At 58.0% G+C, this 23,581-nt stretch overlaps 3 protein-coding genes across 3 annotated transcripts in view; 1 reads left to right on the top strand and 2 right to left on the bottom strand.

Moving 5' to 3' along the window:
- SPG11 (SPG11 vesicle trafficking associated, spatacsin) overlaps nt 1-1,695 on the bottom strand; it is a 31,526-nt gene extending 29,831 nt beyond the window's left edge. The window contains exon 1 of the mRNA XM_064722497.1: nt 1,033-1,695. Within this exon, the coding sequence (XP_064578567.1) occupies nt 1,033-1,484 (452 nt within the window). The 5' untranslated portion in view covers nt 1,485-1,695. The remainder of the gene's footprint in view (nt 1-1,032) is intronic.
- Nucleotides 1,696-1,859: 164 nt separating this feature from the next.
- CIAO2A (cytosolic iron-sulfur assembly component 2A) lies at nt 1,860-4,474 on the top strand. The gene is made up of 5 exons (XM_064722435.1): nt 1,860-2,037; nt 2,309-2,473; nt 2,996-3,045; nt 3,346-3,391; nt 4,047-4,474. Exons 1-5 carry the CDS (start codon nt 1,914-1,916, stop codon nt 4,142-4,144), a joined length of 483 nt encoding a protein of 160 aa, XP_064578505.1. The 5' UTR covers nt 1,860-1,913; the 3' UTR covers nt 4,145-4,474.
- A 3,078-nt stretch (nt 4,475-7,552) lies between these two features.
- ADAMTS7 (ADAM metallopeptidase with thrombospondin type 1 motif 7) overlaps nt 7,553-23,581 on the bottom strand; it is a 34,329-nt gene continuing 18,300 nt past the window's right edge. The window contains exons 18-25 of the mRNA XM_064722496.1: nt 22,568-22,694; nt 21,793-22,006; nt 17,106-19,334; nt 16,554-16,706; nt 16,279-16,452; nt 15,567-15,713; nt 15,322-15,481; nt 7,553-9,477 (exon numbers count right to left, since the gene is read on the bottom strand). Coding sequence (XP_064578566.1) covers nt 9,311-9,477; nt 15,322-15,481; nt 15,567-15,713; nt 16,279-16,452; nt 16,554-16,706; nt 17,106-19,334; nt 21,793-22,006; nt 22,568-22,694 — 3,371 coding nt within the window. The 3' untranslated portion in view covers nt 7,553-9,310. The remainder of the gene's footprint in view (nt 9,478-15,321; nt 15,482-15,566; nt 15,714-16,278; nt 16,453-16,553; nt 16,707-17,105; nt 19,335-21,792; nt 22,007-22,567; nt 22,695-23,581) is intronic.

The raw sequence follows: 23,581 nt of genomic DNA, 5'->3' as shown, positions 1-23,581 counted from the left end.
ATGGCTTTATTCCCTGTCCCCATTTCCCAGGCTGACCATTCTGGGTGTGCACTGACTGGGGACACCACCTTCACTTCATCATTGAAACCCCTGCTGCCACCCTGGACCCCCAGCACTGAGCTGCTTCATCCCTGGCAGGACAGAGCCTGAGGAAGCCCAGCTCCTCTTCCTCTTCCTCCTCTCCAGGATAAAGGGGTTCCATACTCTCCATTTTTCACTCCAAGCCACCCAGGACACCAGGGCTGCTCTGCCTCAGGAGAGCACCAGCACAAGGAGAGCAGAACACACTGTCCATTCCATTTCCCATTGGGTTTTGGGGCCAAGAACCCCGCCAGGTGTGTCACACCTGCTCCGTGGTGATGGGGAGGGGACAGAGAGCGACTGGCTCAGCACGGGGCAGGGCAAAGCAGAGAGCAGAGCCTGGGACAGCACTGACACACTGCCCAGCCCCGGAATGTGCCAGGCCAGGCTGGGCACTGGGGCCGGGAGCAGCCTGGCACAGCGGCAGTGTCCCTGCCATGGCCGGGGTGGCACTGGGTGGGATTTAATGTCCCTCACAGCCAAAACAGCTGGGGATTCTGTGTGACACAGAACGTCCGGCTGCTGCTGCCGGACACTGCAGATGCTCAGAACTAAGGCGTGCTTTTGGCTCGGCACGGAAGCTGCCCAAGCAGATGTTGGAGCCACCACGCGTTAAAGCCACCCTGTGTTAAAGCCACCCTGTGACCGCCGAGTGTCACCCGGGCTGGCCCCGGGCTGCGGGGGAGGCGCAGCACTCGGGACACTGGGGCGTGAAGGGACAGCCCGACAGACAGACAGACACACAGACAAACCCTTCTTGTTTGCTCCGGGATCAGCTGCCGCGAGCACACCCGGCCGGGCGGACAGACACCACCCGGCCAGACAGACACACACGACCCGGCAGGACAGACAGACAGAAACCACCCGGCCCCGCCGCGGCTCCGGGAGCGCTCCCGTTGCGGTCCCGCAGCCCCGGCCCGCACTCACTGAGCCCAGGCTCCCGGTACTCACTCAGCCCAGGCTCCCGGCAGCACGCTGCCCCGCTGCCCGGCCCCGCCGGGCCCCAGTGACTCCAGGCGGATGCCGCCGGCCAGCAGCACGGTGCCCAGGGCGTGCCGGGCCCTGCTCAGCCGCACCCGCGCCGCGCCCCGCGGCTGCTCCGAGCGGGGCACCAGCAGCACTCGCAGCTCCGCCGGGGCCCCGGCCGCCGCCATCCTCCGGCCCGGCCTCAGCGCCGCCCGACGCGCCCGGCCCGAGCCGCCGCCATCCCCGCGGGGCCGCCCCTCGTTCCGGTCAGCTGGGCACCGCCGGGCCCGACTACAACCCCCAGCAGGCATCGCGGAGCAGCAATGCGCGCTGGGAGCTGTAGTTCCCTCAGCCCGCAACTTCAGCAGAGTTTCCTTTATTTTTAAGTAGAATTCCCTGTGTATTTTCTCTGATCTCTGCTGCAGATGGCTCCCCATGGCATTTCTGTGTCCCCACTCTGCAGCAGCGGCTGTCTCGGGGGTCCCTCTATGTCCCGGAGCTGTCTCTCTGTGTCCCGAGGGGTTCTTTTGTGTCCCCACTCTGTGTCCCGGAGCTACCCCGGGGTCACTCCGTGTCGCGGGAGGGTCCCTTTGTGTCCCCACTCCGTGTCCTGGGTCCCCTCTCCGTGTCCCGGGGTCCCTCCGTGTCCCCACTCGCTGTCCCGGGCTCTCTCCGTGTTCCGGGATCCCTCTGTGTCCCCTCTCCATGGCCCCACCCCGGACGCGAGGCCACGCCCCCATGGGCGTTGTTCCCGGTACCTCACCGCCCATTGGCCGGCCCCGGCCCCGCCCCCGGCTGCCATTGGCCGGCGCGGCCCCGCCCAGGCGGAAGCGCGGCGGCCCGCGGGCCGATGGCGGAGCGCGGCCATGGCGCTGGCGCTGGCGCTGCTGTGGCAGGCGCTGGGCCGGGTGTGGCGGAGCCCCGCCAGTAGCGCCCGCCATGCGCCCCCGAGCCGCGCCATGGAGCACGACAGGGCCATGGAGGTCTACGGTGACTGCCGGGGGGCGCGGGGGCCGCGGGGAGAGCCCCGGGTGCGGTGCCGGTTTGCCCTTGGGAGGCTGAGGGGGAACGCGCGGGTCCTGAGGGGCTCGGAGCGCTGAGGGGGCCCCGAGGGGCTGGGCAGGGAGACAGGGGCCGCTTGGCTCGTTGGGATCGCTTGTGGCTTCCAAAGAGTGCAACATCAGCAGTGCTGGAAGGGGTGCTCGTGGAAATCCCTTGTGTGAATCCCAGGGAAGATTCCTTATTGTGCCCCTTGTCTCAGATATAATCCGGACTATCCGGGACCCGGAGAAGCCAAACACTTTGGAAGAACTGGAAGTGGTGACGGAAAACTGCGTGGAAGTGCAGGAGATAGGGGAGGATGAATATCTGGTCATCATCAGGTTTACACCAACAGTACCTCATTGCTCCTTGGCCACTCTCATCGGTGAGATCCATTAATTAGATCACAAACAAAGAGCTCGGGGTCCTTGGGGGCTGTCTGGATGCCACCAGTCCCAGTGCAGATTCAGTCTTGCCTTCCTGTGTTGGTTTGATCAGGAATTGCAGCTTAAGAACCCAACACCAGTGCAACCAAACCAAAAACCAAACCGAGCAAAAAACCCCCAAATCCAGAGAAATGGGGACTCCCATGTGTTTGTGTCATGTTAGAGAATCTCTTCAAAGAGACATTCCTCCCAAAACTCTGCTGGGAAGTGATACAGGATTCCTTCTGTGTATTCTCCAAGTTACTTCAGTAATGTTATTAATTGAGTTTGTCAACTCTTAAACTTTCAAAAAGAAAAAGAAAGACAACTTTCTGCTTGTCTCCTTTCCCTCTGTGGCTTGTGCTGCTCAAAGTACAAAAGGACACTGTCAGTTACACTGGTTGTTAAACATGGATTCTCTGAAAATGCTCCTCAAACCTTCACTTTTACAGGAAAATCTCTTTTGTGTTCTCTTTGAACAGGCCTTTGTTTAAGAATAAAACTTCAGAGATGTTTGCCTTTTAGACACAAGGTAAAGTGCCTGGTTTGAAGCCTGTGTTAAATTCCATCAATGAATGGCAGCCTCCCTAAATTAAACACAGACCTTTAGACACTTGACCCCAATAATGTAAAGAACACAGTAATTACCTGAGGATGGCTGCAGTTGATTTTTGGGTGGTGGTTCTGGTTTTGTAGCTGCTCCCAGCTGAGCCCTGCAAAGGGAGCTCCTGGCAGCAGGGTGACAGCTGTGTGAGTGGGGACAGGGTTTTCCTGCCAGGAGGAAAGTGTCCCACTGCTGTGCTGCCCCTAACCCTGCTGATCTCTCTTGCAGCTGGAAATCTACATTTCTGAGGGCACACATTCCACGGAGGAGGACAGTGAGTAGAGCCTGTGCATGCTGCTGCTTCAATGATCATTTGAGCCCTGTCCTGTGCTGCCCTCCCTCTCCAGGAACTAACCCCCTGTCAGAGCCTGCAAATGCAGTGGCATCACGGTGTCCCCAGGGCTGTGGTGGCTCTGTGACCACCTGCTGGCTGCTGCTTTGGATTTATAACAAAACCCCCCAGCTCTGGTGGGTATTTGTAACAAAAATTGAGTAACTGACATGAGGAGCTGCCTCAGCTCTTGGCCCCACTGTCCTGAGCTCCCCACACCAAATCTGGAGGTTTCTCAGGCAGGTTTTGCAGGAAAGCTGGCAGGACCTACCTGGGTGTTCTGTCCAGCCAGAGCCAGGCCCTGTCTCAGCAGTGCCCAGAGCATTCAGTGCCTGCCAGAAATGGGGTATTGTGGTTAAAGAGCTGCACACTGAACCTGGCCCACTCATTTACCCTGAATTTCACTCTTGGGTTTGGGACACGCCACTGGAACACCTCACAGCCTATTTCTGAGCTGGAAAAGTGACAGGAATTGTGGTTTCCCATGGCTGCTTTGTGGTGACTGCGCTTGTCTCTGCCTCTTTCCCCATTTCCCAGCAATGCCCCTCAAAATGCCCTTTCCTGCTGAGCCCCCTGAGCCCCGTGCTGTGTTTTGCAGTCAACAAGCAGATCAATGACAAGGAGAGGGTGGCAGCAGCCATGGAGAACCCGAACCTGCGCGAGATCGTGGAGCAGTGCGTCACCGAGCCCGACTAGGGACACAGCCCCGCTGCAGCCCCAGCTGCTCAAACCAGCAACGCCTCGGGCTTTATACTTGAGTTGTTTTTATCTTCCATGTGGTTTTTTAAAAGAGAAATTGTTTATAAGATAGATTTAAATTATGAGGAATCAGTCTCTAAAGGAAGCCCGGTGTATACTGCTGGGAGTTTGTAATTTTTGGTGTCCAGAGGAATATTTTGTGATTCAAAGCAACACATCTGCATTGCCTTCTGAGAGACGTTGTGATACAAATTCAGTTTTGCAAGTTGAATTTCTACATTGTTTCAATCACTGCACTGTAAAAATAAAACAGATTCTTGTACTGAAGTGTTGCTTTCTGGGTCCTGAATTTGTTTTGGTTTTTTCTTAAGGATCAAGTTTAGATTTCTATTACAGAAATTAATTTCATTCAACATTTCAGTGTTGATAAACATTAAAGCTGAAATTAATTCAAAAGAATTTGGAGCTGAGGGACTGGACTAGAACAAGGAGATTTTTACTGGGGCACAATTCCTGCCAAATCCTCGTGCTTTTTTCCCTGTTAGTGTCACACACTTCTGATTCTGGAAGCTTTGCTTCATAACCACCATGGAAGCATGGAATGGGCTCAGCATTATAAACAAGGAATGTTCTCCTTGGCAAACCACTGAACTGCTCCATGGCACTGCAGGGCCCCTCCCCTCAAGTGCCAAATCAGCTGAAGAAATTAATTAAAGGGAGAGGAGAACAATCTCCTTTTTTCCACAGGTTCGTGCAGGTGTGAAAAAACACTTCTCAACTCCAGTTACCCAGCTTCAATTACATTTCAGTTAAATGGCAAACTGCTTTGTAGCCCATGGACAGATGTGCCTTGTGTGCCAGCACAGGGGACACATCCTGTGTCCCACCCCATGGCTGGGAAGGGGCCCAGGCAGGTCATTCCTGCAGGATGGACCAAATGCTCCAGGAGCCTGAGCTGCCATTATCTGCTGGCTTCTTTCCTGCAATTTGCTCTCCTGTTTTTGCCCTCCAGCAGGGGGTTGGTATTTTCTTTTCAGAGTGCAGATATCTCTGCCAGCACGGAGGTTCTGTGGGTCCTGGGGCCAGGAGATAGCAGCTCCTGTCCTGGGGGGGCTCCGTGTGCCCCTGCACGGCTCAGTGCCACCACCCAAACTGCACCCCCAGCTCTGACAAAAGCTCAGGGGACAGGGAATGGGACGCTCGGGTGACCCTAGGGTGACTCTCCTGGTTCCTGCAGTGCCCTGGGGTCCTTTGTGCTGGGGCACAAAAGGTTAAAAGTTCTTCTCTGGAGCAACAATTTGGGGAAATGGGCCAGACCCTAAAGCCAGGCCCCTGGAAGCAGGGATGTTCCTGTTCCTCGGGCAGTGCAGCGTTGCTGCGGCACTGGGAGGTGACTCCCGGGAGCTGCTGCAATTCCCAGCGTTCCCAGTTTAACCGGGCTGGGGATCCCTGTCCCTCCCCGCCGCTGCTGCCCCACGGACCGGGCTGGGCAGGGGCTTTGCTGCCATCGGCCTCTGGGGACACCGAGGTGACAGAGGAACAGCCAGGGAGCCACCGAGGAGGGGACGGGGCCAGCTCCGGGGGATCCCATCGGGCAGGATTTGGGGTGCTGGAGGAACTCGGGATGCTCCTCCAAACCTGGGAACACGCACACTGGCCGCCGCCCTCACCTGGAGCAAAAAGTCCTAAAATCGTTCCTTGGGATTAGGAATCCTGTGCATTTCCAGCGAGAAGGGACAACTGCAGAGGGCACCAGCGAGCCACGGCACCGCAGCGCCGGGAGGAGCCTGCCGGGGTCCCAGCCCTGTGACCCAGCCCGGCTCCGGGGCCAGCCCGGGGATCCAGCCCGAGGACCCAGCCCGGCTCCGGGGACATCCCGGGGATCCATCCCGGGGATCCAGCCGCCTTTCCAGGGCTGAAATCCCGTTTCCATCCCGGAGCTCCCGGCTGGAGGAGGAAGGAGAGAGCCGGGGGCTGCTCCCCTGCCCCAGGCCCGCGCATAGCGCTCGGGTTTGCACACACGTTACTCGGGGTGTAACTTACTCACCGCAGACGGCAGCGGAGCAGTCGCGTGTACAGACAGAGCTATTCTTATCGCGTGGGTATTTCTGAATGTTTACACCCGGCTGAGCCTTCCCTCGGAGCGGGCTGGGGGCTGTGGTTGGGGCAGCCCTGCCCTCCCACATGTGCAACAGCTTTACTGAATTTCCCAACCAAGTGATTGCTCCGGGTGAGCAAACACAGCGTGCCCTGGTACCAGCTGGGGAGGGGGCAGCTCCTTTCCCTCCCCTCCTGCCCTTTTCTGGGCTTTGCTTCCCACCGGGAATGTCCCTGTGCATGGCAGCCCCGGGATGAGCTGCTGGAGCTGTGGCCGGGGTGCAGCACCCCAGGTGGGTGCCTGGGTGAGGGCTGTTCCCTCCCGGATCAGCTGCCAATAAAACCCAAACAAAAAGATCAACCAGTGACATTTTTCAACTCCTTCCCTTGCTGTCCCGGCTTTGCCGCCCCTCTGTGCTGGGCCTGTGAAGCCTTTCTGTGTGGCACAAAGAGGTTTTAAGAAAAAGAGGAAATAAACCCATTGGTTATTGTTATCTGGAAAGGACAGGTGGGAGCTGAGCTGCTCCTGGTCCCTCTGGCTTCGCTGCCTCCTTGCCTGCTCAGGGTGGGATTGTGCCCCTCCCAGCCCACGGTGAAGGGCTGGGGACCCCTCTGGCTCTTTGGGAGCTGAATCCCTGCAGGTGAGGTCACCTGGGCTGGCCAGAGGCACCTGGTGAGGCCTGAGAGCTGTGAGCACAGCTGCTCTGCCAGGAGATCCAGCAGCTCCCAGGGCTGCGGAAGCGCTTGCAGCGTTCCCGAGGGCCTGAGACACAAACAGGCTCCTCCACAGCTGCTGCTGCTGCTGCTGCTTCCCCACCAACGAGCTCCTCTTCCTTCCTGGCTCCAGCGTGGAAACGGCTGGGGGTGACCAAGGCAGGCACCAAGGTCCGACTTCTGGTCTGAAGCCAGCAGGTCTCTCAGAGAGTCCTCCAGGAGATCATGGAAGCACGGAGGGCTTTGGGTGGGAAGGGACCTGAAAGCCCATCCACTCCCACCCCGTGGCAGGGGGAGGAACTGGAATGGGCTTTCAGGTCCCCTCTCACCCAAACCATTCCACGATCCTATTTCAAACATCTTTTGATCCACGAGCCCTTTCCTCCTTTCGCCCCACCGCAGCAGCTCTGTCTGAATAACATCCTGCTTGTGTTGAGACAATAAAAGCGCCTTTAGAAGAAGAAAAAAGGCATTTCTACATCCCATCTGAGCCTGCTCTCTGTCAGTGGGAAGCCATTCCCCCTTGTCCTGTCACGCCAGCCCTTGTGAAGAGCCTCCTTGCACAGACACTCACTGGAGGTGTCTCACTGAAAGAAAATATCGCAGATATTTAAGCCAGATGTGTTTTATTGTCACTGACAATGCAGTTTCTGTGCTTGTTATGTGGCTAAAAACGGCCTGGTGTCCCACAGGAGGGATTACCCGTGCCCTCAGCCACAGCTGGGACCCTGCACGTGGAGAGAGAGGCACTGCAGGAGGGGCTCACCAGGTCCTGTGCCACAAATAAATTGATTTGCAGAACTGATTTACCCCATCAGCCCGGCTCATGTTTTAATCAACAAATCCCAGTTGCAAAGGGCAGCTGTGAATGATTTTTAGATGCAAACTGATCCTTCCTTCCTGCTGCCAGTGCCTGAACCATCTCCAATTAGCTGAAAACCTTCAGAATTCCCCACGGGGAGGAGAAAATGTGAAACCCACCTGCTTCCTTCAGTAACTGTTTAATTTAACAGTTTGTGAGCTGTGGCCATGAGACCCCAGCACAAGGGTCGTCCCTTTGCAATCCTGGGAGGGTGACAGGGTGTGGGACAGATGGTGCTGGGGACAAGGAAACCAGGACTGGACACGGGTTCTTGGACCATAAAAACTGTACACCACCTTGGAACGGAATAAAGCACAAATGGTGAGGTCATGGCTTGTGTTTTACATACAAATCACACACAGGAATTCGGGCTGAGTGCTGCTGCACCTGGAGCTCTGCAGCCCAAATGGGATGGGCTCCAGCCTGGCTGTGCCCATGCAGGGAGGATTGCCCTTCAAGGTGCCCCAGGTTCTGGGCACCCTCCACAGCCTGAAGAGTAATAGGGAAAGGAATTCCTACCTAAACGCTCCTGCCCTCCTCCAGAGACCAACCTGGCAGGAATCCCTCCTGAGACAGGCAGGGATTTGTTCCCACACCGCTCTGGGAGCAGGCAGTAGGGGCTGTGCCTCAGAGTAAATTGGATATTCTAGTTAAAAATCAGCTAACCTTAACAGAGGAGAATCTAGATAAGCAGGGAAAAAAGGGTTCAGCCCGTAAGGCCACAGAAAAACACCTTAACCAAGCATTACACTGCTACACATAGAGAAATCCAGGGACTGAGCACTTGGCTGCCCACGAGGGAGGGGATGTGCCACTCACTGCCAGGGCAGCTTCCCTCTGCTGCCCAAATCATGCAAGGGAATGCCCTGGTGGGCTCCAAACCCTGGTGTCCCTGGTGGTGCCCTCTGCTCCAGAGGGACACAGCAATGGCTTTGGCAGAGAAAGCCAGCAATGGGGAGACAGAGCCCTGCACAGCCCCAGCTGAAGCTGAAACGTTACTCCTCTGCCCTTCCTCCACTTCTTAAATTAAATCTGTTTAGCTTCAGTGCGTAAACATTTTAATGAAAATTACACGAGTGGGTTGCCAGCTTCAAGTCCCTTAAAGTTAAAATAAAAAACCCCTACCCCAAAGGGTCGGCAGAGCCGGTGGAATGCTGGATGCTCACCTCAGAGACATAAAAATAACAATAAAAATCAAGGTTCGTGCTGGCCAGCCAACACCTTCGAGAGGCTGCAAATGTCAAATGATAGCACCATGAGCATTTCTGAGAGGTTCTCCCCAAATTATTGCTGCTTTTAGTTCCCTTTCCCCTGCCTCCCCGACCCTGGCAGCATCCCCTGGAGTGTGGGTGGGGAGCAGCGGGACCTGCCCAGCCCCAGCAGCAGCCCCGGGGATGGTTTGAGCACCGTTTGAGAGTGGCAGAGTCGGAGAGCCGGGCACGCCGGGCACGCGGAGCGTGGCAGTGCCAGCCTGGGTGGGCACGGCGCTGTCACCTGCGGGCCAGGCGCTGCTGGCCGCGCTGCTGCCCGGGCGCTGGCAGGGCATGCTGGCAGCTGCGGCAGCACTGGGCACGCACCGTGGGCAGCGGGCACCGGCCCAGCAGCCGCAGCGTCTGGCAGAAGGCGAAGCTCAGGCGGTCGCGCTCGCAGGGCACACCTGGAGGGGAGAAAGGAGCGCGGGAGGGTGTCAGTGCCGCTGGCACCGCAGTCACCAGGTGCCTGGTGTGGGAATGAGATCATCGTTAATGTCCCTCCAGCTCAAACTAACCCAGGCTCTGTGGGAGCTGCAGGGCTGGGGAGACACGGACAGGGCAGAGCCCTCCTGCACCTGGGCACCTGGGCACTGCCCATCCCCAGCAGCTCCAAAGCACCTGGGCACTGCCCATCCCCAGCAGGAAGCACCTGGGGCACTGCCCATGCCCAGCAGAAAGCACACCTATGCTCTGCCAGCACCTCCAAAGCCTCTGCCCAGGGCACAGAGCTGAGGTGCAGGGGACAAACCCCCCCAGTGTCACCTCCTGCCAGCCCTCCCAGTGCCAGCAGAGCGGCGGAAAGGCCAGAATTCCTTTTTTCTTTGAATTGTTTTGGTTATTTTGAGAACCTGCATCATCTGGTTCGCTTCCTGCAGGTGTCCTGCAGCCCTCAGAACAACTCTGGTGCTGCTCTGAGGACGGGCTTTGTTTAGGGAACGGCTGCTCCAGGGGCAGCCCAGGCCCCACGGGGCTCAGTCCAGCAGCACAGACCCATCCCCAAGTACTCATGGTTTATATGAATACAGAGCTGCTTTGTTGGAGCTCTTGATTTCCTCCTCCTCTATCTCAGAGCAAGGCCTGACTCGCTGAGCCTGCAGCTTCTCACCCAGCGGTGTGAGACTCGCTTAAATTACACCAACTCAAAACCGAGCCTAAGCTTGAAATCTAAGATTCTGTGATTCCAATGTTACCTCCTGTACAAGGAACTAAAATAGATGACAGCTTTTCTCTGCAAAAGGGCAGAGCTGATGCACTCTGGGGCCAACCCCCCATTGCTTCTCCCTGGGCCATGGGACAGAATTGGGGCAGGGCAATGGGATTTCCTCTTTCTCAGGACACAGGGGAGCTCTGGCTGACCACTGGCCCTCTCCCTGTCCCCTCTGGAACAAAGGCTGTGCTGAGGGAAGGGCTGCTGCCCCCATTCCCACGGGAGGAGCCGAAGCAAGGGATGCGGCAGATGCAGAGACTTTTCCCTGGTTTGGGATTTCAGCCACAGCCCCCTCCCCCAGCACAGCAGACAGGAGGTCACTACACTGCTCTAAAACTTATTTTCTGTTTTACCTGAGGTATTTCCTCCCTGCCTCCTGAGCTGCAGCTCCTTGTGCCCGGCCAGGGTGTCCCTGTGCCCCCAAAAAGCGATTTATCACTGCTCTGCTGGAGCAACAGTGCTGAGAGAGCAGGGTGGAGGGATCCCAGCTTCACAGCACACCTCAGCCTGGGGGCTGCTCCAGCCCTGCATGGAGGGGTGGGAATGCCCTGGGCACTGCTGGGGATGCTCTGCCTGGGTAGGAATGCCCTGGGCACTGCTTTTGGATGGGCTCTGCACAGGTGGGTATGTCCTGGGCACTGCTGGGGATGCCCATGGAGGGGTGGGAATGCCCTGGGCACTGCTGGGAATGCTCTGCCCTGGTGGGAATATCCTGGGCACTGCTTTTGGATGGGCTCTGCACAGGTAGGAATGTCCTGGGCACTGCTTTTGGATGGGCTCTGCACAGGTGGGAATATCCTGGGCACTGCTGGGGATGCTCTGCCCGGGCAGAGCCTGCCCAGCCCCTCAGGACATTCAGCACTCACAGCTTCCTAGAAAGTTATTTATGGATCACAACCAAGCTGCCTTCCCTGGAAAGAGCTGGGAAGGCTCACGCTGCTTTCCAGGCCTGGGGTGATGGTTCAGCTCTTTCCTGCTCCCTCTCCAGCGGGTCAGCACCCTGGGCCCATCAGGAAATTCCTGTCCCTGCCCCATGCCCAGGCAGCACCGAGCCCACCCTGCCAGGGGTCACTGCTCTCTGAACAGCTCCTCAGGCACCCAGGATGGGCTCACTGTGCAGAACAGCAGGGATGGGCTTGGGGATGGGGAGAAGAGCCACCACCCTTGGCTGCAGCTGTGCTGACCCTACAGGAGACCCCAGCAGACCCCGGGCTCCAAAGCCAAGTGAGCTCATGGATGATCCAATATCCAGCTGGGCAGGGACACACAGGGACCATCCAAGTCCTGCACAGGACACCCCTCAGTCCCAGCCCAGGCCTGAGAGCGTTCCCAGCGCTCCCTGAGCTCCGAGCAGCCAGTGGGAGTCGTGGAGGGGTTGAGTTCCCATCACTCTCCCAGATCCTGCTCAGTCTCAGGGTGGATGCATGCAGGGTCAGCCTCAGGTCTGAAAATCTTGGCTGAGCTGCTGATTCCTCCCTGGAATTTGGGCTTGGGCAAGGGAAGCTGCAATAAGCACTTAATTTGTCAGCTCTTCAGAGAGGGACCTACAGAACCCACCCCATTTTCATTGAATGCTTTTACTGCTCTTTCTTTCTATTAACAATTTTTTATATAATGCTCGCACTTCATTTAGAAACATGTTCCATAAGTCCGTGCCAAATTTTAGGCTAAAGAAATAGCTTAAAGCAGGGCTTTAAAAATCCAGGCTAAGTCAGCACATTAGGGACTGAAAACCCCCACTTTTTTTGGGGCTGTTTTTTTAGGTCGGCGTGGAAGTCGCTTTAAATTTCATTTAAGCTTCTGCCAGCCAGGCCTAAGCTTTTACTTTTATTCCTGGGAAAAACAAACTTCCTGGAACAGGTTTTGTGAAAACAAGGAAAGGTTGAGCTCGGAGCTGAGCTGGCAAATCCAGGGAATTAGGCTGCTGACCTCTGGCCCTCGGGACGCTCTCGGAGCCAGGGCTGAATTTAACAAGTAAATTATCCCAGGGTCCTGCTCTGGGGCTGAGGTGCCTCCCTGGGTGTCTGGTCAGCATGAGGGGATGGAGGGGATGGATTGGGATGGGGAGGATGGATTGGGATGCATGGGGTGCATGGGGTGCATCCCCACTGACACAGCCACAGCTGGCAAAACTGGGAGAAACCCACAAACCCCACAGTTTTCAGCCCTGCTGCAGGCAACATCTTTCTCCTACATTTTATCAAAACAGGGAGTCCTTTCTGCAGCATCCCTTTCCCACTGGCTCCTGCTGTTAATTAGCAGTTAATTAATTGCTCTCCATGCCTCACTCAGCAGCACCTCCTGGCCCCACCACTCGGATAGGGACTTACACGCTCAAATGGCAGAGAAAATTGGGATTTGCTGCAATTATTTCCCACATGGATCCCTTGTGGATGAACTCTGTGACTTGCAGAGCCACGGACAATTTCATTTCCTCGCTCAGAGCAAGCGGGAGCAGCACGTTTAATTGGCAATTAATGGAAATGCAGCCAGCCCTGGCTAAAGAGCCAGCAAACAGGAGCAGTGGGACAGAGATGGTGTCAGGGGCTGACCCTGTGTGAGCAGAGCCCTCACCCCTTGGCCCCCAGGCACTGCTGCTCCCAGGACACGGGCTGGGCTCCATCTTGCTCCCAGAGGAGCTGCACCACTGGATACACACACACAGCACTTCACACACACTTGTCCTTCAGCCAGGGGAGCCTGCACCTCATCCCCTTGGAATTCCAAGCTGAGACACCTGTGGAGCAGCTGTGTTTGCTGCTGGAGCCAAGAACTGGCCCCATCACCTGCCTGGGCAGATTTGGGGAGCTCAGAGACCTCCCTGGTATCAGATCTGGAGAAATGGGCACGAGAGAACTGACTAATTCCATGGTGATGAGCACCCGGGGCTGCCCTGCTCTGGCCTGGGCAGGGATGTGTCACCACCACCACCACCAGGATCTGCTGTGCCCAGCACAGCCACCACCCTGCAGGGCCCAGCTGAGTGACCAGCTCCCTTCACCCTGATTCCTCCTTCAGTGCACAGCAATTCCCACTTTTCTGGTCTAAATCTGTCTGATCTGGTTTAAATCTGGATGAACTGCTGCAGGCTTCTCCAGGCCCCCATGCTGACCTGGGGCTCAGCTCCTTTCCATGGCACCACAAACAATTCCCAGATAAACATCCCCAGGCTCTGGAGCATCACACGGAGGCACTGGGGTGCCCACGGCCCTGGAGCTCCCAGGAGCCATCTAAGGACACCCTCACAGCTGGCTGCAGCTGTAAGGCAACAGCCACATTCAAAAATAACCTTGGTGGAATCTCCAATTAATTTATAACCTGGCAACAGCTCAGAACTCTGGTTCTAATTAATCCCGACCTCCTTTAATTGAGGAGCCGACTGCTGTGAGATGTTTGTTGGTGCTTCATCTGTTCCATCTCTGCTCCACATCCATCAGATAATGGTTTGAACATTTAAACCCTGCTGGGGTTATTGGCACTTTTGTGTCCAGTGAGGACAGGGGCAGTCACAGAGCCAGCCCTGGTTCTGCTGGCACTGGAGCACCTTGTGCAGAGGAGGGAGAGGCTCCTTGTGCTCCTCACAAAAACACAGATCGCTCCAGCCTGAGCCCATTTGTGCAGTAAAGATCCCCTAAAGCGCAGGAAAGGGCTGAGTTACATTTCTGTCTTTCTGGGAGCCTTTGCCTGTGCATTTACACATCTGGGATTTCCTGCCATGTGAAAGTTTTGTTCCCCTTCATGCTTTGGCTGGAAACGTTTGTATTTCCAAGAGGCGTTTCCTGCCCTGGGCTGCAGCCAGAGCATTTATGTCATTTTTGATCCAGGGTTTTACCATTTATTTGTGTGCTTCCTACACATCTCAGTGGTTATTCTGGTCCAGCCTTGGCTCCACAGCTCTCATCACCAAGCCTGGCACGGAAATTTTCCCCTGACCAAAACAGCCGGAACCGCACATCGTGTCTTGAGCAGGGCTGACTCACCATTTCCTAAACGCTGGAGTGCCCCATGGCCCTGCAAATGCTCCAGAAAAGGAGCAGATTCATGGCTGAAAACATCCTGATGGCCAGCAGTGCCAGTGCCCAAATCCCAGCTAACCAAAGCCAGCGCTGCCTGCTCTGGAATTGGTGTTGGGATAAACAAAGAGAGCTGGGAGGCTGGAATGGGTGTCCAGAGGGGACCTCAGGGATGTGTGGAGCAGCCATGGATCCACTCCTCCACCCCAGGCAGCTACTGCTGCCCCCCTGCCCCACCTCTCAGCCCTCCCTTTGGCCAGCAAACCTCCTGGAGGCCCAACAATACCTTCTGGGCAGCCAAAGAGCTTTTCTTTCACACAGGCACATTAAAGAGATAAAGCTGGTAAGTGACTGACACGCTGGTATCAGTGACATCTAATCCCTCATTATACTGCTTTTCTGTAAGCGCTGTTAACCCTTGCAGTGCCCAGATTTCTGTCTCCCAGGGAACTGTCTGGTGCTTGGGTTGTATCTCTGTGAGTGGAAGAGGGAGGAGAAGCCAAGTGAGTGCCTGTGGTGTGGCCGAGCAGTGTGGCTGCAGCTGGGGCAGGTAAAGGACAAACAGGGGCTGGCTCCCTGGAGCACCTGCTCAGACACACCTGAAGATGCTGAGAACGGTTCCTTTGTTCCATTTTATCATGCTGGACCCAGCTTGTTTCACAAGTCTTGCATTCTGGGACTTTACCACTGAACAGCTTCCTGAGAGCTCCATCATTGGGTATTCCCTGTGCCCTCCTTTCCCTGAATGCCCTGTTGCCTCTGGATGGGTCCTTTCATCCCCAAGGGTCCCTGGGGTGTTCCTGTGCTGGGTGACACTGCTGACTCCAACAAGCCCATCCCACCTCACATCTGTGCCAGCAAAACCCTGCTGGCCCCTTGAGGGACGGATGCTCTGGACATTTACAGACAGTTACAACATTCCCACTGAATCATCAAGCAGCCAAGTCAGCCTTACACAACCCATGTAAGAACTGCTCCCTCCATCTCCCCAGACCTCCCACACCATTCTCCAGCCTGGTGCTGCTCACCTGGCTCGGAGCTGTCGCACTCCTGGGGGTTGCACTTCTGGGTGCTCTCTGGCCACGGCTCGTGGTCACACAGGCTGCTGTCCTCCTCGGCCACCCCGGTCCTGGTGTCGATGCACTTCACCTGCCGCCGCTGGATGCCCCCTCCACAGGGAGCCGAGCACTGTGGGGACCCGGGGCTCAGCCTGGGACAGCCCCAAGGGTCCCCATTCCCTGCAGGTGCCCCTGGAGGGCTCAGCCCCGCTCACCTGTCCCCAGGAGCCCACCACCCAGGTGGTGCAGGGCTGGCTGTTGCAGGGCCGGGTGCTGTTGGGCCTCAGGCTCTCCTCGCAGCGCCCCGGCTCCGGGCACGTCACCAGCCGGGCCTGCTCCCCGCCGCCACACGGCTCCGAGCACTGCGGGACACAGGGCACGGCAGGGCAGGGCAGGGCTGAGCCCCTGCTGCACACAGCAGGGCCTGGAGGGGCTCAGGGAGAGCCCAGAGCCCTGCCAGGGCCCAAAGGGGCTCAGAGAGAGCTCAGAGTCCGGCCAGGGCCCAGAGGGGCTTCAGGGAGGGCCCAGAGCCCAGCCAGGGCATAAAGAGGCTCCAGGAGAGCTGCAGAGGGGCTGGGGACAAGGCATGGAGGGACAGGACACAGGGAATGGCTCCCAGTGCCAGAGGGCAGCAATGGATGGGAGATGGGGCAGGGATGGATGGGAGATTGGGCAGGAATTATAAGGGTGGCAAAGAGCTGAGATGGAGTTCCCAGCACAGCTGTGGGTACCCCTGGATCCCTGGCAGTGTCCCAGGCCAGTGGGACACGGGGCTCGGAGCCACCTGGGATAGCACAGGTGTCCCTGGCCTGGCAGCAGGGCTGAGCAGGGCCCAGGCCAGTAGGACACAGGGCTTGGAGCTGGGGTAGCACAGGAGTGTCCCTGGCCTGGCAGGGTGGGCCGAGCGGGGCCCCGGCCAGCCCGTACCTCTCTCCAGGAGGACGTGTACCAGTCCAGGCATGGGGCACTGTGGCAGGGCAGCTGTGCCGGGGGCTGTGCCAACCCCGCCTGGCAGTGGAAGGGCCGCAGCAGCCGCTGGTCCCGCGTGTCAACGCAGTGAACATCCCGCACCTTGGTGCCCCCGCCGCAGCTCCTGGAGCACTGGGGAGGACACGGACACCGTGGGGAAGGGGACAGAGCCATGGAGGGGAGGGACACACAGCCATGGTGGGAAGGACACAGAGCCACCGTGGGCCCCGTACCTTGCTCCAGGTGCCCACACGCCAGGCCGAGCAGGGTCTCAGGGAGCACCTCCGGGCGGGGACGGGCCTGTCGGCCATGGGACAGCCACCGTCAGTGCCGCTGCTGCAGCGCACCGAGCGCCACACCGCGCCCAGGCCGCACGTGGCCGAGCACTGCAACACAGGGAACGCTGAAAAACCTGCCCCAAAACCCCTCTCAGCAATCCCACATCAGGCAGCACTCGGGGAGGGAAGGGGAGGAACATGCTCCTCGATGGCCCATTCCAGCTGGTTCTGCTCTGGCTGGGACCAACCCTTCCTCTCCCTGCTCAGGGTTTGCTCCCTGCATTCTCTTGGCCAAAGCAGAGGGGAAAATGGGGCAGCACCCTGGGGCTGGGGGTACCTTTGGCATTTACTTACCAATTGTTTCTTAATTAGCACTAGTGACCTCAGTCCTAATTAGCACTAATGACCCTATGCTGCCAAGAGAAACGTCCCAGAGGCAGCCAGGGCAGGGACAGGTCTCACATCCACACTGGCCCTGTCACACTGTCAATGGCACTCACCACGTACCTCACTCCAGTTCCCGACCTCCCAGCTGGGCTTGGCAGTGGCTGCTGCAGGGGGTGATGGTGGGAGCAGAGCCTCCTCCCCCTCCTCTTCCTCCTCTTCCAGCCTCTTCTCCCAGAGCGGGGGGGACAAAGGGGTGGGCTGGGACAACTCCTGCCCCCCGTCACTGGAGGCAGGTGTCCCTGGGGGTGCCCATGGTGAGGGCTCCTTTGTTGATGTCTCTGGGCGTGTCCATGGTGAGGGGTCCCTCATTGGTGTCCCTGGCGGTGCCCATGGTGAGGGGTCTCTCATTGATGTGGCTGGAGGTGCCCACGGTGAGGGGTCCCTCGTTGGTGTCCCTGGGGGTGCCCATGGTGAGGGGTCCCTCACTGATGTTGCTGGGGGTGCCCATGGTGAGGGGTCCCTCGTTGGTGTCTCTGGGCGTGTCCATGGTGAAGGGTCCCCCACTGACGTTGCTGGGGGTGCCCACGGTGAGGGGTCCCTCGTTGGTGTCCCTGGGGGTGCCCATGGTGAGGGGTCCCTCGTTGGTGTCCCTGGGGGTGCCCATGGTGAGGGGTCCCTTGGTGATGTTACTGGGGGTGCCCACGGTGAGGGGTCCCTCGTTGGTGTCCCTGGTGGTGCCCACGGTGAGGGGTCTCTCATTGATGTCTCTGGGGGTGCCCATGGTGAGGGGTCCCTCGTTGGTGTCCCTGGTGGTGCCCATGGTGAGGGGTCCCTCGGAGCAGGGATGCTGAGGGGGGTCCCATGGGAGGTCAGCTCGCTGTGGGACGATGCCAGATCCGGGTGCAGGGACATCCCCTGTGCCCCCCATTCCCGGGGGGACCCTGCATTGTGGGCAGCTGGGCCCTGAGCTGGGGCTGTGGGCACGGCTGGGCCCAGGGCACCCTGCTGGCCCCTGGGGGTGAGCTGGGGGGCTGGCCTGACCATGGCAGGGGACAGGGACACTGCAGGGGCTGCTGTGGCCATAGAGGGGGTGGAGGTGGGGGCTGTGGGGCTGTGCAGCTCTGGCTGGAGCCCTCCCTGCCCCACGGGAGCCCCATCAGCACCCACAGGAGGGGGGCTCAGGACAGGGTGGGGGCTGCCAGCACTGCCTGCGCCCTCCCAGCCCAGGGCCTGCGGGGTGGGCAAGGCAGCATCTGCCCTCTCCATGCCATGGGATTGCCCTCCTGCCCGTGTGTCCAGCATCCCCCCTGGCACCCCTGCCCACCCGTGCTGCCCGCTGGGCTGTGGGGCTGCACCAGGACTGTCACTGCTGGCGGCCAGAGCCATTTCCCTGGAGTCCCCATGGCCTGTCCCTGCAGTGCCATGTCCCTGTGTGCCCACACTGCCCTCACTGCTGCTGCCCCGTGCTGCTGGCCCCAGGGACACATCCACCCGGGCACTGCCCCAGCCCACACCGGCGGGGTGGGGACCCCAGGGAGCGGGGACACCCTGCCCCAGGCTGCTCCTGCTGGGCACAGCTCCCTGGGGCTCATCCCAGGGCCCTGCCTGGCCGTGGTTTGCAGAGTGGGGGCTCACGGAGCTCTGGGTGGGCGGGTGGTGCTCAGAGTGGGGCACAGGCACTGCACCCTCCTCCTGCTCCCCCAAAAAGGCAGGGGTGGTGTATGTGGGAGTGGCTGATCCCACATCCTCGGGGACCATGCTCAGGAGGTGATTCCTGGCTAAACCCCCAGGCTCTGTGTGTCGCCCATGCACAGGGGCAGAGGTGTGCTCCTCCTGGGGGCCTGGCTGCCCCTGGCTCTCTGCTCCCGGCCCTGTGGTGAGCAGGGCCTCGGTGGGCACCTCCCAGGGCCCCTCGGTGCCATCCGTGCTCAGCTCTGCCCTTGGCTCCTCGCCTCTGCTCTCCTTCTCCGTGAAGGGGTAGTAGGACAGATCCTCGTGGAAGTTGATGAAGTTATAATCGTAGTAAAAGTCATCCACAAAGACATTTCCTTTCCTGGCTGAGAAGTCCTCCTCGGTGATGACGTTGACATCGTTGGACTCCGGGCCGTGTGGGATGAAGGGGTTAAACTGAGGAACGTGCTTGCTGGGGATGTACTGGATGTCATTAAACACCTCCCTGCTGGAGGAGCCGCTGCCAGACCAGTCTGCGCTGTCCCATCTCTGGTGGCACTGTGGCAAGGAGCAGGCCCTCTCGGGGCTGGGTCTGTGGGCAGGCTCGCATGGGGTGCCAGTGCTGTTGCTGCAGTGCACCGGGCGCCGCTGGGTCCCGTTCCCACAGGTCACCGAGCACTGCGAGGGAACAGAGAGGGACAGCGCTGTGGGGCGTCCCAGACAACTTCTATGGAAAATCCTTTCCTTAGGATTTTTCCTCCTGAGAAGCTGAGAGGCCTCAGGAACAAAATGTAAACAATGATTATCTGCTGCTGTGGAATGCAGCAGGCGCATCTGTGATCGGCCCATGTTAGATGTTTGTAATTAATGGCCAATCACAGTCAGCTGGCTCGGACAGAGAGCCCACACCACAAACCTTTGTGATCATTCTTTCTTATTCTATTCTTAGCCAGCCTTCTGATGAAATCCTTTCTTCTATTCTTTTAGTATAGTTTTAATGTAAATATATATCATAAAATATGTAAATCTACAATATATATAAATATAAATATAAAATATATAAATAATGTAAATATATATCATAAAATAATAAATCAAAAAACATTCTGAAACATGGAGTCAGATCCTCACCTCTTCCCTCATGCTGGGACCCCTGTGAACATGGTCACAGAGGGGCACGGCCAGGAGCGGTGCCAGTGCCCCCTCTGTGAGGGCTCCACGGCCCTCTGCCAACCCCACCACCCACCTGGGCCCCAGACAGCTCCTGTGCCAGTCCCACTGTGGGTACTGCTCACCCTGGCAGCAGAGCATTGCTGCCCAAAGCCCCGCTGCAGACCGTGCCAGGGCAGGGCTGGGGCTGTGGGGGTTTGCTCAGGGTGATCCTTGCCCTGCTTTCCTGCCCAGTTTTCCCGGGAGATGGAGGCTGGGAAGGGCAGGGGTGAGATGAGCTAATGGGCCTTTCCTGTGACCTATGGCCATGAATTGCATCTCTTCTTCTAGAAGAGCATTCTTTGAAGCAGAGAACAACAACATGGGCGTTGTCCCAGTAGGGAAAAAGCAAAGGTCAGGAGGGAGCTTTGTGGGGCCACAGCATCCCCCCATAATGGGCTCTTTGAGATGGGCCAGCACAAAAGGAACCGAGGAGCTGGAAAGGAGAACAGCAGCGTTTTCTGCTGCATTTGGGGCTTGGAGCAACCCAGGCTTGAGAAAGGTGTCCCTGCCCATGCAGGGCATGGACCAGATGGGCTTTTAGATCCCTTCCATCCCAGAGCATTCCAGGATTCCCCATTGGGAATGGCCATCACCAGGCATTTCCAGAGCTGGAATCAACCATTACCACACACAACACTGTGAGAGGGCTGCAAGGAGCTGCTCCCCTGAAGAACAACAAACCAGCTCCTTTGGAAACTCCACAAACTGGGTGTGCAGAGCTCTGGGGTCCTCCTGAGGCACGGATACCCAGTGAGAAGCAGCTGTGGGCCCCCAGAGAGCCCCTCTGGCAGGGCCAGGTGCCCAGTGCCAGGTGGGCACACTGCTGCTGCCTGGGCTCTGCAGACAAAGCTGTGCCACCCTGCCGGTTCTGCTGACAGAAGGACCACAGCTCTGGGAAGCTTCCCAGCCCCTCCAATCCCCCTGATTATGGTGGAAATGGAAAAGAAAGAGGGCTCTCCCTTTAAATTAAAGGACAGAAAAATTACAGAACCTCAAAATCCCAAACACATTTTCTCCAAGGCTCACAGATCCAGTGGTGCCAACACCACAGAGGCCAGCAGTGAGGGCTGGGGCTGCCCTGCCCAGCTCTGACCCACCTACAAGCCGTAATTTTCCCTTTAAATCGTTGCATCCATCTTTCTCAGCCCTTAATTGTGGCTTTTGTGGGCCCCTAGAAAAATATTTCCAACTCGCTCTCATCTAGCCTTCAAATCCTCTGCTCACATTTGATTCCATTTGTTCCTTAGCAACAAGCTCTGTTCCCAGGCTCTCCCCTTTCTCTCCTGATATTTGTCTTCACTCTGAACACTTTTGGAACGGCTGTTTAAATTAGGAGTTATCATTTTCTGCTTGAAACCCTCAGCCTGTGGCTAAGCTGATTCACAAAAACACAAAAATAAATCAAGGCTACAGAGAATGTCACCATTAATCACCCCATGGAATCATTTGGCTTGGAAGGGACCTTGAAGATCATCCAGTTCCACCTCCTGCCCTGGGCAGGGACACCTTCCAGTACACCAGGCTGTTCCAAGCCATGTCCAGCTGAAAACCTCATTTCTGCCCTCCTTGTGCCAAGCACAGAGCGTGGCACTCACCCTGTGTGAGTGAGGGGGCTGCAAAGCCCAGGGCTGGGGCAGAGATAAACTGCCCAATGCCCCCTCCTCATCCTGAGACTTCCATGAGCAATGAAATTGCTTCCATCCATGGGAGCTGGGGCACAGTTAAACTGCCCAATGCTCCTTCCCCACCCTGAGAGCTCTCCAAGCAATGGAATTCCCATCCAGGAGAGCCCACAGGGACACAGCCATGGGTTTCTGTGAGCAGGAGCACACCCATCACCCTGGGGCTGAGGTGTCCATGGGTTCCTGTCCCCAGCTCCCACCCCTTTGTAAGACACTGGCACGTCCCCAGTGTCCCCTCTCACCTCAGACCAGTTGCCCACAGCCCACGGCGAGGGACAGGGCACCTCTGGGTGGCAGGGCATGGTGGCATCGGGCTTGGTGAGGTGCTGGCAGTCTGCTGGCTGCAGGGCCCTCTGCTCGTCCAGCCCCACGCTCTGGATGCACAGCACTGTCCTCTTCATCAGCCCTGCCCGGCCACACGTGGCTGAGCACTGCTGCCACTCACCCACCCACCACCTGCACAGGGGGGAAAAAAGGGGGGAAAAAATGGGGGGAAAAAATGGGGGGAAAAAAGGGGGGGAAAAAAGGGGGGAAAAAAGGGAGGGGAAAAAAAGGGAGGGAAAAAAAGGGAGGGAAAAAAAGGGAGGGAAAAAAAAGGGAGGGAAAAAAAGGGAGGGAAAAAAAGGGAGGGAAAAAAAGGGAGGGAAAAAAAAGGGAGGGAAAAAAAGGGAGGGAAAAAAAAGGGATCTCAGCCAGAGCAAGCAACCATGCTCCAGGATCCATCCCCTTGCCCATCACGTGAGGCCATGGGGAAAGGAGGATCCCAAATGTGTCAGCCCAAGGTCTGGGAGCTCAGACAGAGGGTCAGGGATGGGACAGTCCCCAAGCTGTGCCAGGGTTACGTGCACAGAGGCAGAGAGGAGCATCCTGCCAGGATGGGACCATCTGTGAGGCTCAGCCTGTGGACAGGCAATGCCTGCGGTGGTCAGACAACCCCAGGGATGCTGTCACGGACCAGCCCAGGGCCTGGGGCCCCTGCCCAGGGCGAGGGAGGGGGACAGGCAGGGCGGGTGGCACCTGGCTGGGCAGGGCTCCTCGCTGCAGGTGCGCTGCTGGTCGTCGGGGCGCGTCAGGGCATCGCAGAACCGCTCCTCCACCAGCCCCGCCAGCCTCTCCACGCAGTGCACCACCTGCCGCTGCACCCCTGCGGGAAAACGGGCTCTGAGGGCACCCCCGGGGCACTGAGGGCATCCCTGGGGGCACCGGCACCACGTGGGCACCAGCACTGCTTTGGAAACCAAACCCGACCACCCAGCAGGGCACAGGAGGGTTCACACGGTGAACAGTGGGAAGGAAATGAAAGCACCACTTGAAGGTGCAGGTTCATTGGCGCTGAGGCAGAGGTGCCCTGGCAGAGCCCCTGGCACCGGGGCAGGATGGCAGCTGGAGCCGTGCAGCCACGGAGCTGCACCAGGCTGGCACCGCTGCCCGGAGCACACCCAAGGGGCAGCACTGGGCTCCTTTGGCAGCCCTGCCCCTGCCCAGCTCAGGGACAGACGCTGCCCAAGGCCTCGTGTCCCCAGGCTGCTCACAGGGGTTTCATGGTGACCTCAGCACACTGCCTCGCTCCGGCTCTGTCCCTGTTTCTGTAACACGTACTTGACCTGGGACATGGAGAGCTGTCACCACAGACCCAGCTGAGACTGACAGAACCCTGCTGAAGCTGCTGGGCTGGGCTCTGCCTCAAGCACTTGGGAGCTTGCAGGGCCTTAGGACTCGCCAGAGGCTCGCTGTGAGCTCTCCCAAACCCCATCTCATCTCACATCATCACTCAGTGCAGGAAGAGGGGCTCAGCCCTCCTCCTGCTGCTCACCCTCACCCGACCCCTGCCTGATTCACTCCTCTATTTCCCTTCCCTTCTGGAAGCCAAGCACTCGAATCATACCAAGAAAAGCTGGTTTCAAACAAAGCCATGTCCTGGCACTCTGTGCTACCTAGAAAGCACAAGTGTCCTTGAATTCCCCTTTTTTCCGGTGCCAGCTGCTCTCGAGGAAGTGCTTGCTGCTCCAGCCTCCCCTGGCAGTGCTCCAG

The sequence above is a fragment of the Zonotrichia leucophrys genome, chromosome 10 (genome assembly GCF_028769735.1).
Source record: "Zonotrichia leucophrys gambelii isolate GWCS_2022_RI chromosome 10, RI_Zleu_2.0, whole genome shotgun sequence".
In the NCBI taxonomy this organism is placed as follows: Eukaryota; Metazoa; Chordata; class Aves; order Passeriformes; family Passerellidae; genus Zonotrichia; species Zonotrichia leucophrys.
This window is presented reverse-complemented; position numbering and strand designations above follow the sequence as displayed.